At 35.2% G+C, this 12,846-nt stretch overlaps 3 protein-coding genes across 5 annotated transcripts; all 3 read right to left on the bottom strand.

Moving 5' to 3' along the window:
• Positions 1-540: 540 nt before the first annotated feature.
• LOC117240604 (post-GPI attachment to proteins factor 2-like) lies at positions 541-3,126 on the bottom strand. 2 transcript variants are annotated; one of them, XM_033506615.1, is made up of 5 exons: positions 3,053-3,126; positions 1,743-2,059; positions 1,391-1,658; positions 1,051-1,248; positions 541-847 (listed from the first exon to the last, which is right to left on the bottom strand). In XM_033506615.1, exons 2-5 carry the CDS (start codon positions 1,905-1,907, stop codon positions 714-716), a joined length of 765 nt encoding a protein of 254 aa, XP_033362506.1. In that variant the 5' UTR covers positions 1,908-2,059; positions 3,053-3,126; the 3' UTR covers positions 541-713. The 2 variants fall into 2 exon arrangements, with proteins under 2 accessions (XP_033362506.1, XP_033362505.1); XM_033506614.1 differs by lacking the exon at positions 3,053-3,126 and adding an exon at positions 2,466-2,710.
• A 199-nt stretch (positions 3,127-3,325) lies between these two features.
• LOC117240605 (protein MAK16 homolog A) lies at positions 3,326-5,027 on the bottom strand. 2 transcript variants are annotated; one of them, XM_033506616.1, is made up of 7 exons: positions 4,830-5,027; positions 4,723-4,769; positions 4,508-4,651; positions 4,117-4,429; positions 3,786-4,037; positions 3,596-3,673; positions 3,326-3,519 (listed from the first exon to the last, which is right to left on the bottom strand). In XM_033506616.1, exons 1-7 carry the CDS (start codon positions 4,842-4,844, stop codon positions 3,382-3,384), a joined length of 987 nt encoding a protein of 328 aa, XP_033362507.1. In that variant the 5' UTR covers positions 4,845-5,027; the 3' UTR covers positions 3,326-3,381. The 2 variants fall into 2 exon arrangements, with proteins under 2 accessions (XP_033362507.1, XP_033362508.1); XM_033506617.1 differs by having other exon boundaries at positions 4,728-4,769; positions 4,830-5,026.
• Positions 5,028-6,287: 1,260 nt separating this feature from the next.
• Positions 6,288-12,625, bottom strand: LOC117240608. The gene is made up of 3 exons (XM_033506621.1): positions 12,542-12,625; positions 6,925-7,028; positions 6,288-6,706 (listed from the first exon to the last, which is right to left on the bottom strand). The coding sequence occupies exons 2-3, from the start codon at positions 6,956-6,958 to the stop codon at positions 6,288-6,290; spliced, it is 453 nt and encodes a 150-aa protein (XP_033362512.1). The 5' UTR covers positions 6,959-7,028; positions 12,542-12,625.
• Between the last annotated feature and the right edge of the window lie 221 nt (positions 12,626-12,846).

Raw genomic sequence — 12,846 nt, 5'->3', positions numbered from 1 at the left:
AGATTTTTTCTCATTGCCTGGGAAGATACCAGTGCCATACTTTGGAAGCGCTAGATTTTTAAAATATACTTTTTCCCTTTTAGCTTTAATCTTCAGTTGTGCCTTTTCATATGAAATAATTGGAAACTGTATTTATGAAAAAAGTCATCAGTAACTAAGAAATGCTAAAGTAAAAAGTATCTTACATATCTGCAGCATTACATAAAAGAATATAATTAATACTATTTTGATCAAATCTGCTAGAAGAAAAAGTATTGTGCTTTAAATCAAGTATCCACCAAATATATAAAATATCTTTTAATAAAAATCATTATCTGTGATATATTTATTGAAATATTTAAATATGTCACAAATAAATATTTTTAAAAGTACTATTGAGTATAAATTATAATTTAAATAAATTTATAATCAGTCAAAGTAAGTTTATAAAAAGGAGAAATATAAATTATAACTGCTATATAGATCTTGCATTCGTAATTGTTTTCCTTAAGATAAGAATATTGAATATTTGATTTCATTAAGGTTTTGATTTCATTCATATAATGTACAATTATTTTATTAAGAAATATTTACCAATATTCATTAGTGGATACTCAGCTATATATAGTATGGTATTATATACTTTTTCACTTTTGGCAATAGCACTTCCAGACAGTGGCAGTAGGCACTTTGATGACAATAATAAGATAATAATGAATATAAAATGTTACAAGTTAATCCACCTTTGAGGCAGGTAAACCATTTCCAACAACCAGCTGCTCCTTGGGAAAGTCTAGAATTACGGTTGCATGAAAACCCATATTTGCAGAGGCAATCACATACTCGCAAAAGGAAAACCAGCTAAATGCTGTTAAGAAAAATATTATAAGTTTTACACAGTGCAACTAAATTTTTTATATGTAGCGAATTATATGTATGTATCTCATAACTATGACTTATTTATATTTTGATGCATTACTAAAGAGTTTGTAAATACTTATATCTAAATTTTGTATATAATATCAATATTTGTAATTATTAAATTTCTTTAAAATATGTTAATTTTCTTACCGAGATCATGACATAGTAACCTATGCTTTAGAAAGAAAACGATGAGACCAACAGTACTAACAAGACTAGTTACAAAAAGTGCCTGTTTGTATTGAAGACTTGGTGCATTTGGTGTTACAAGACGACTCAATCTCACTTCTGCTAGCATATATGTTAAAGAACTGATCATAAAGATAATGAAAATTTTTTCATGCACATCTGAAAGGTAGCATTTCTTGTTAAGTCAATTTTTAGATGATTATATACATAATTTATGACATGTTATTAATAAATTCTAGTATTTTATCTTTTACCCTTCAGTATACAAATAGTCTCTATTATATCTTATATTATTACTCACAATAATTTTCTCTGTTAGAAATATATGTGACTCCACATAGTGCTGCCACTTCTGCCATGCTTAACCAATAACATAGATTTAAAAGTCTAAATCCCATAATTTTGGAAGGTACATCTTCAACTGTTTTAAGTATTTTATAATAATATGAATAATATACAGTAGCAATAATTAAGCGAGGACCTATGTGTAGAGCTATGCTTATGCGCCACAAATATCGTTGAGGAGATATACCAGTGATAGCTGAGATCGATGGAAGTACATTATAAACCTAAAATAAAAAACAGATAAATTAGGAGAGGTAATAAAATTTAATATACTGATCACAATCATAATAGGTATGTGAATTCCATACCTTGCAGTGTGTTTCATGGATATCATCTTGTTGAAAGATATATGCTGTAACAAAACAGACTAAAAGTGTGACCAGAGGTAAAGACACTGTTGCCAAACACAGTTTTTTAAATGATATTGCCATATATATGGAACTTTTACTGTTTCCCACATTGTTCAGTTCCATAGTGAAATTATCTAATATTTTGGCATTGACGCACAAAATAAAAAGTAAGTTTAAAAGGATGCAAGATCTGAATCAATCTATATTAAAATCATTTCTCCTTTCAATTTTCATTACAAAAATCAAAACGTTCTTTTAAAAGTTTCATAATATGCCTGTAAATAGAAAACAAATTTTACATTAATGAAACAGCATACCACAAAGAAGCATACTGAAATGTAATCAATATTTTCAATACATACATGCAGATTATCATACATTACACAAAGCAAAGTTAACATTCCATTAACAATATTTAACAACTACTCTTAACACTATTATATCACATACAAATATATATTAATCATAACAAAATTTGCTTGTAATCACATTATTTATGCATTTTAATAAACGTTTCAAACAAATAAATTGCAGTAAGATTTATGAAATAAAACAAAAATAATTCTGGAAGACAATAAAAATCGTAATATGTCAGATTCTCTTTACAAATGTTATACACAAAATGATAAGTATATTTAGTTAATTACTCTATTTTCAGAATTGATTTCGCGGATAACCTACTTTTTCTATTTATAGCAAACAAAGGCACTGTCACGGGCCACGGATAACGCGTTGTTCGTGACATTTGCCTGGAGGCGATTTATTATATTTATGACTATGACACTCCTGCACGGAATCCGCAACAATGGTCAACTTTGTTCACGCGACCAATGATTTGATGAGTGATAGAAACTTCTTTGAATTTATTTGAAAGCTGTCAATAATTTTACCAATCTTTCTTTTCTCTTTCTTTTTTTCTCTACAGTGTATTCTCTTCACTTAAATGATTATATCTGGTCTACACAATAATGCAGGTATATTATATATCCATTTTGACAGCGTACTTGTTAACTCATTTAGTGAGCACCTGTTAAGGTCCTATTCAAGTATTTATGATTTCTGATTTGAAAAGCATGTATTCAAGTATATACATAAAGGATAAACAGCACATATAATGCACGATTAAATGAGATTTCAATGCTGCATTTGTGTCATTTATGTCACGTTTTTTAATCAATAACAATTTATTTGAGTCAAGATTCTGTCAATTGTGACTTGTTCATTCATATTCATTTATGTTTTTCATGCAGAAAATCAGAAGAATTTACCTTGTTCCGTATGTACAAACGTGTCGTCTGCTAGCCTGCGAATTTCTGTTCGAAAGGATGCCATCTATGATTTTTATAAATGCTTCTGGATGCTACTTTAAGCTAGCGCCAATTTTGAACTTTTTTATTCCTCAATTATATGAAAATATTATGTATATATATATATATATAACCACATATATATTAAGATAATATATATTATAAATATATTATAAAAACGTTATGTTAATAATAGAAATTAAGAAAGTATAGGGATATTATATACTGAAAAAGTATAGAATAATTTTAATTTTATTAGAAATATAATTACAAATATCCTAACTGAAAATTTATCTCGCTTGATCTCTTTCATATGGTTCCTGTTCCATCTCGTATTCAATTTCGACCCTTGGACGGACTCTCTTTTGCGATTTCTGTTTCCTGACAATTACTTTCTTTGCATTTTTGCTGGTTGTAGGTACCAGATCCTATAACAACACGATAATTTTAAATGCAATCGTATTATAAATAAGAATAAAAGTAAAAGATTATAATATTAGTTACTTCAATATCATCATTGTCAGATACAAAGTCGTCAGATAATTCAATCTCCTCTTTTTGTCCTGAATCACTGTCCTCATCCTGTTAAAATGGATTAATTAATATTAAACAGAAAATGGCGATGTAACACTCAGTAATTCATATTTAAACGAGGATAATACATATATTTATATCTAAATGAAGGACAAATTACCATAGATACTTCTTGAATATCAAAATTATCGTCCTCATCTTCGTCATCAGTTTCTGCTTCTATGAAATGAGGTGTATTTGCCTCTCTTTCTCTCTCCTTCTCATCTGCTTCTAATTCTAACTCTACTTCTTTCTCAATTTCTTGTTCCTTTTCTTCTTCTCCTTCACTCTCAGCCTCACTTTCACCTTCAATTTCAACAGCTTCAACAGCTTTGTCAAACACTTTTTGTGGGAAATTGTAAACATCATTATACTGAAAGAAAAATGACGATGAAGAAGAAAATTTAGATAATAAAATTTATATGTATAATTATAAAGAGAAGAATGTGTACCATGCCCTGTTTTAATCTTTCCATAAGTTGTTTTTCTATTGCAGTTTCTAATCTGGCAGCTATAAGAGCCTTTTCTTCTCTGCGTCTTTCTCTCCTTTCAATTTTTCTTTGAATTGGTACAATTTGTTTTTGTCTTCTCAATCTTATTCTTCTCATACGTAAGAGGTATTGTGTAATTTTTATAAATCTTTGCTTGCATTTTGCTTTTATGAAACCAGGCCAATACAATAAATTTTCATTGATTTGCTGTATTGCTTTTTCAAAATTTCTGGAAAGCTTCACCCTTTCCCACGCATTCTTTGGGAAATGTATTCTATAAGGAATAGAATGTACAATTAATAATAATATTAGACAGTTTTGAAAGAATATAACATCTAAGTTAAATTTTTACCTTTCTGCTGTTCTCATGTATAAGTAAATAATACCATTTTCTTCCCTAACTGTAGCATACTGACTGTTTGCAAGAGGACAAGACGCTCTACTGCATAAACCCGTAAGATTATATTCATTGCGACAAAACCTCTGCGACTTTGTACTACAAAAGTAAAGAGTAAATTATATCACAATCACACAAAACCATTATTCTGCTTTTTAAGTCATACATACTTTACTTTAAAAGAACAGAAGGATTTATTGATGACGCTCCATACGACCTAAAACAATTTATCATTGTATGAAATATTAAAAATATAAGAAGTTTTTAATGTACTCACGTCGTCGTGCTGCATTTTGTTTTTATATTACTTTTATACTATATTTTATATATACTTTTATATTACTACGTTTTGTAAAGAGATATTGTAATAGTCATTTAAATGTTTACAAATTATACTTGTAAAAGAATACACGTGCATTCAAAGATTCTTGAACGATATAGGTTATACTTAGTTCACCGCATGTAGTTCCTAATTCGTAACTGATGGCGCTACAGCTTAGAGCAGACATTTTTTAATTTAAACTACAAAAATTCATTCATATAAATATGTATACACTGGAATACATTACACACTGAATATATATATATATATATATATATATATACATATGATATTCATCAATGATACCAGTGATATAGCAGACGAAATATAGATATACAGTATACGGTATTACAAGATTACAGAAACATTTTTTGACTCTTATTTTCGCAATCGCTATTTATAGTTATGTAGATATAGTTAATGATATTAATTAACGAATCAACATTTTGGCTATTGATTTCCAATAGAATCCATGAATAAAAATGAAGGGACGTCATCCTTACGTGTTTTCGAAAAGATAAAACCTTATATACTAGTCAATACTGTTATAAAATTATATAGAATAGAATCGATGAATCAAAAATACAGGAACGACGTCCTTACGTGTTTTCGAAAAGATGAAACGTAACATATTAGTTAATACTATTATAAAACTCAGTAAAAAATTAATCTGATTGATTTCCGATTATAAAATCTGCAATTTGGCAACGTTTTTTCAATGCGCTCGATTTTTAGAAATTCAGATTAATTTCAAGATACAGTACTCTTATTTTCACAGTAATGAAAATTTTTGCATTATTTAATATTATTATGAAGGTACATACAAAAATAATGATTAATGAAATCCGCAAAAAGGGAGAAGTAAATTTAAAATATTTGCAAACATTTTTATCACGTGCTTTATTGTTATGTATAAAGATGTGGATATGTATTTCTTACGTTTTAACAAAAGCATTAAGCAAAGTTAAATTCAGCTAAATATTATTAACATAAATTTATTAATCTTGAACTTAAATAACATTAATAATAATATAAAAATAAATTAGTCTTTTCACAATTTACAACATATTAATATATGAAGTATAACACACTCGTATATGAAATACAATGTAGAATTAAAATATTTTGTGTGTATAATTGAACAGAATTAACATAATGTTGATCGTACAGAATTAATAAATAATTTACATGTAGCTTATTAATAAATTATGAAAAACATTAAAGTTCCTAAATAATAAATAAATAATGTAAAAAATGTATAATAATATACAAAGGCTAAAATAATAGAAATAATAAAATTTATATATATAGTTAACATTAATTTTGTTGCAATTTCATTTGCATGCTTCTTCTTTTGGGAATCCACATAGATTCGAGTCGATTGTAGCACAGATGAAGTATTTGCAGTTACTTTCAACATTCCACTGCTGAGCAAATAGGAGAGCATGGAGGATACTTATCTCGAATAAATTTGCCTCTACTATTTTTATTTCTTAACATGCGACTGAACAATTTTAATGAAGCATCTTCATGCGCGGAAAGTAATATTACGCAGAATCGCGTAAATATTTTCTTTGTTTTAGATCTTTTACTACATTCTATAAAAGTCTCCACCCTTTTTCTCAGGCGTACAACTCGTTGTTTTAATGCCTTGTTTTCTTTTACTATAGAGATTAGCTTTATTTTAAGATTGTCCAAGTTCTTCTTTGTATTTTGTGGGGTGTTTTCATAGTTATGATCATGGAGAACTATTTCATACGCAGTTAGAGATTGGTCCTTCTCCATTGGATTTGCGCCCGTTAGTGTATTATATGAGAAACAATTCTCATTAACTGCAATAAGAAATAGTGTTCAGTATTGTATGTAGAGGTTTTAGTCCTGGAATATTAACATTTTATATCACACCAAGTTGGATCATTCATTAACATCTCCCATAAATGATAGAACCTTGGTTTTTACAATAGTGCATCTAGGTAGAAAGATATATCCATACTTTGGGCATTGTGTGTAATCGAAGTAAGTAGTATATTTGAAACTTATTTCAATTTACGTATCTCTTTGCCACTTCTAGGAGAATCAATCATTTTATAGCAATACTTGGTTCAAGAACTTTTTTAATTGTTGAAGATGATGCAAAGACACCTTCACTTTTATCTGGAAACAAAAATCATACATATGTGTATATATATATATATGTCGGAGATAAGAGGACACCGGTGCCTTCCCTCTGAAACCTCGGGAAAATCCATAAAAACATTGTAATTAAAACCTACGGTTGTAATTAAACGATTTGCCGTCATTTTACCCAATTGTATTTGTTTGAGACTTGTGACAATGAGCTTGGGCTCGAGGCGACAGTTAGTCGCCGAACGTGGCCGCGGTCAACGGGACGAACTCTCCATCTAACAAAGGCATTGAGTAATCCTATAGCTCTCCTTAAAAGAAAGATTTGTAGCAACACGTGGCAGTAAACATTCCAACGGTTTCTGTCCCGTAGCTCGCCACACGCAGATTCTCCGGGCAGGATGTTTACCAGATGCCGACGCGTCTCCGCAGTACGTGATCGGCTAGCCCGAGGACTGTTATAAACACTAATATCTAGTTACCTAAAATCCCTCAACAGATACACAGTCTTTGTCCCAGTTACGGGAAGACAGGAGAGACCTATTTTTCCACGAACGACGTCTCCCACTAGCAACCCTCCCTCAAGAGCGGCTAGCATCCTTTTCTAACTACCGATATGGAGATTGGCCAATTAGCAGCAACGTCAATTTCCCTTACTTTCCGAACGTAGGATGTCCCCGACGAATCCGATGATCTCGTGTCCTTAGACACACCCCGTCATAGTTTTCCTCTGGGGTATCACCGGGACAGAAAGTCATTCTCTCTTGCAGTTCGCTGTGGAGTGCCGAAGCGTGCAGACGTGTCTCTAGTGCCCAACGTAGTCCGAAAACAACACGTGTCGCCCAACCGTCGAAAGAGAACACAGCTAAGTGTCCCTTACCCTTTAGGGAGAAGAAAATCCCACGCACCTAACCCCAACCCGAATACTAGCCTCACAGCCTCACGACTAGTTGTTCATTCCGAATTAACTAGCTCGATGATGGCCCAGCAACCGCGACCAGGCTCTCCGGAGCAGACTCGCAGCTACCCCGTGCTACCCCCCCCCCCCGTGGCAGAAGTGTAGCAGAACTCTCCGCACTAACGACGCTAACACTACAAAGAAAAGGAAAATAGAAACAGCAACGCAAATAAACACACACAACAGGTTCGCCGTATTGGAATCCTCAAACGACGCCATGGAAATCGTAGAACCGCCACCAAACCAACACTCACAGAGAATCCCCCCTCCCCCACCAATATTTGTGGACGACGTCATTGACATACAGACAATGATCAAGTCCCTAGAGAGAGATATCAGCAAGGAGGAATATAACCTTAAGATAAGCAACAATAAAGTAAAAATACTGCCGACGAACCCAGAAGCTTACAGAAAACTCACCAAGACACTCAGGACCCTGAACGCCAACTTCCACACCTACCAACTCAAACAGGAAAGGCCTTTCCGAGTGGTCCTACGAAACATACACCACTCAGCAGACCTAGACGAACTCAAATACGAACTCTCAAAACTCGGCCACGAAGTCATCAACGTAAGTAATATAAGGCATAGAGTCTCGAAAGACCCGTTATCCTTATTCTTCCTAGACATTAAACAAAAGCCGAACAATAAGGAAATCTACAACATCAGTCGCCTAATGAACGCGATAGTAAAGATCGAACCACCACTCGTGAAAAAAGAAATAGTGCAATGAAAAAGGTGCCAAAGGTACGGTCATACGCAGAAATACTGCAACTATACTTTCCGCTGTGTTAAATGCGCAGGCACTCACTCCACTGACCAGTGTGCCAAATCACCGGAAACCCCAGCGAAATGCATCCACTGCCAAGGGGACCACCCTGCCAACTACAAAGGCTGCCCAGCATATAAAACACTATACACGAACAGGTACCCTAAGCTCAGAGCAAAAGAGATATCCAACCAAACACCCAGCCCACCGAAATTCACGACTACCCCAACCCCCTCAACCAACCAAACACCCAGTCCTACCAAATTCATCTCCACCTCAACCTCCTATGCCCAAGCAGTACAAGGCATCCAAAATAACCCGAACAGCCAAAGGAACCTTCCCCAAAACAGTGTCCCCAACCCACCTAACACAGACAACTCCTCAAGGCTTGAAAAGCTAATAGAAAAACAATCGGAGCAAATAAATCACTTGCTATCGCTACTAACACTCATCGTGGAAAAATTAGCACGCCCCGACTCAAAATAAAACCAAGGCGCATAGCACTCTGGAACGCCAACGGTCTAGCGCAACACAAACTTGAACTAGAACTCTTCTTAAAACACCAGCAAATCGACGTAATGCTCGTATTGGAAACCCACTTCACCGACAAGAGCTACCTGAAAATAAATGGTTACAAATTCTACCATACCCAACACCCTAGCGGAATGGCCCACGGTGGCACCGGAATAATAATCAAAGCAAGTATTAAGCACTACGAACTTCCATCATTCCAGAAAGACTACCTCCAAGCAACAAACGTAGCAATAGAAGACTGTCATGGCTCAATCACCACCTCAGCAGTATACTGCCCTCCCAGACACTCCATCGCCAAAGAAGACTTTGATAACTTCCTGGACACCCTGGGCAATAGATTCATAGTTGGAGGAGACTATAACGCCAAGCACATCCAATGGGGCAGCAGACTGGTTACAGCAAGAGGCAAAAACCTCTTAAACAGCATAATAAACAACAACCTCAACTACCTCACCACATACGAACCCACATACTGGCCCACTGACACCAACAAAATACCCGACCTTCTCGACTTCTTCATAACTAAAAATATCCCATCAAGACACGTCCAGATCAACTCCTCGGCTGATCTCTCCTCTGATCATTCTCCCGTGATAGCAACAGTCAGTTCAACAATCATCGAGAATACACCTAATGGCTCCATTCACAACCAACACACCAACTGGCAGCTCTTCAGAAAAGTCTTTACACACTCAACCTCAGCCTTCACCCCACTAAAAACAAAGGAAGATATCGAAGCAGCCACTTAAACACGAGCATAATAAACGCAATCCGCCTCTCCACACCGACAAAGCCATCTAACAGCAAACAAGAATATCCCCAATACATACTAAAAAAAATAGCAGAAAAACGTAGACTAAGAAGAGTATGGCAGACCCATAGAACACCGGAGGACAAACGCAAACTTAACAACGCAACTAGAAAGCTATCCAGAACCTTAAGAAACTATAAAAACAACTGTTTCCATAAATACCTCGCCAGCTTATCCCCCACAGCCGACGCCAACTACTCACTATGGAAGGCCTCCAGGAAACTCACACGCCCCCCACAAATAATCCCACCTATCCGCCGTCCGCAAGGTGGATGGGCACGAAGCCCTATAGAAAAAGCCGACCTGTTTGCTAAACATTTGTCAAAAGTATTCAAACCCCATTCCCCCCAAGCCGCCGCGGACGTTACTGAATACCTGCACACCCCCTTCCAAATGTCCCCTCCTATCGAACCCTTCTCCTCTGCAGAGACTATAGAAACAATCAGTCGCCTAAACCCCAAGAAAGCAGCAGGACACGACCTAATAGGCAATAAAGCAATCAAGGAACTTCCCACAAAAGGGATAGCACTCATCACATCGATTTTTAATGCTATCCTTCGCCTGGAACACTATCCTAAGGCCTGGAAAATCTCATTGATTACCCTCATCCCTAAACCCGGTAAACCGATATACGAAACCTGCTCCTATCGCCCAATCAGTCTTTTACCTACCCTGTCCAAACTATTCGAGAAGATGCTCACGAACCGACTCCTTCCAATCCTAGAGAACTTGAAAACACTCCCAGATCACCAATTCGGCTTCCGAAAACATCATTCTACAGTAGAGCAAATCCACCGCTTAACTCATACGATCAGCCAAACACTCGAAAAGAAAAAATATTGCTCAGCGGTTTTCCTAGACATCCAACAGGCATTCGACAAAGTATGGCATGAAGGGCTACTATATAAGCTTAAAAAGATCCTACCCCACCCCTACTACTCAATCCTAACCAATAGACAATTCATGGTTAAATGCCTAGACGCCGCTTCCGCAACATTCCCAATAGAAGCCGGCATACCCCAAGGTAGTGTCCTCGGACCCCTACTGTACTCCATCTACACTGCCGACCTACCTATATCAAACGATATAACAATAGCGACATTTGCAGACGACACAGCGCTATTAGCTACCCACGCAGACCCGGTAATAGCCTCATCCACTCTCCAGCGAAGTCTCGACTCCATGGAAAAGTGGTTTCACAAATGGGGCTTCAAAGTCAACGAAAAGAAATCCTCACATGTAACCTTCACGCTCCGAAAACAAACCTGCCCCCAGGTCACCATCAACAATGCAACAGTTCCTAGCAGGGACACAGTCCGATACCTGGGCATGACCCTGGACAGGAGACTAACGTGGAAGACACACATCTCAGATAAAACGAAGCAACTAAAGGACAAACTAAAAAAACTCTATTGGCTCACGGGCCGACGCTCCAAACTAAACATACAGAATAAAATTACCCTCTACAAGACCGTAATAAAACCTGTCTGGACCTACGGAATCCAACTATGGGGAACAGCAAGTAACTCCAACATTGAAATACTCCAACGCTTTCAATCGAAAACGCTAAGATCCCTAATTGACGCACCTTGGTATGTAACCAATGAAACAATACACCGCGACCTCAAGATACCCACCGTCAAAGAGGAAATAGCAAAATATAGCGACAGATATAGCAAAAGAATCAACAAACACCGAAACCCCCTAATCACTGGACTACTCGATACGACGGACCAGATTCGCAGGCTGAAGAGGCACTACCCGCTAGACCTAAACGTTAGATTCATTTAATTATCCAAATTAAGCATATGCACTTACTTATAATACTTATAAATTATACCTATCTATAATAAATATTAACTTATTGTAAATAAACAGCCATGTCACTGCGCCACGCCAGAAAAATTACTGAAAATTCTCAACGCGAGAATTGATTGTAATTTCAACAAATAAATAAAAAAAAAAAAATTCTCTCTTGCGGTCTCATCGACAAAAAGGATTAACGCCTTACGGTCAGCGAATATTAACACAGAATCCGACTTAGATTTTTGCGAGTGCGTACGACTACCGTCCCGTTGTCCGCGGATTCGTTATTGAACCTAGGATCATTGTCATTAGTTTCTCGAGTATCTAATTACCACGGTTACTTGTCCGGTTCTATGGTAATCGTACTTGCACTAGCCAATGTCTTCTCTATTGCATAACGACGACGTGTAATCCAAACGAAGACTCGCTTCACGCCCCTAACCATAATTCTAATGTAAACCCGACATATGTATATATGTACACTAAATAAATATATATTACTATTAAATAAGTATTAAACTAAATTCCGAATTTAAGCACTAATTATATTTAATTTTATGTTAAGTTAAATGTATATAAAAAAATATTTATTATATATAAGCTAACATAAAGAAACAAAGAAACTGTCATTTTTACATTTCATCAACAAAGATACAGTTTCTCACCTCTACAATTACTTCCCAGTACTATGTTTCTCTGTGGTTCATAGTTCTCTTCTTTTACAAAAATCATAGGCACAGCTTGAACATAGGAACAGCTGTAGATGTATCAATGAGAGTATCTACATGTAAAACAACAGAGGAATTATAGAAAAAATACATTGAAGTACATTAATTATCAATTTCTCAATGTATATTTTCATAAAAGATACTGCTTTTATAACTGTTATGAACAAATAAACAGCTTTTTACTTCTGTAATTTTTTTCCAACAAAGCGTTCCCTTGTTTTTTAAACTTTGCCTTCTTCATC

This window comes from Bombus vosnesenskii, unplaced genomic scaffold (genome assembly GCF_011952255.1).
Source record: "Bombus vosnesenskii isolate JDL3184/JDL3185 unplaced genomic scaffold, Bvos_JDL3184-5_v1.1 scf7180000014816, whole genome shotgun sequence".
NCBI lineage: Eukaryota > Metazoa > Arthropoda > Insecta > Hymenoptera > Apidae > Bombus > Bombus vosnesenskii.
Note: the sequence above shows the minus strand (reverse complement) of the source record. Positions and strands in the feature narration are given on the sequence as shown.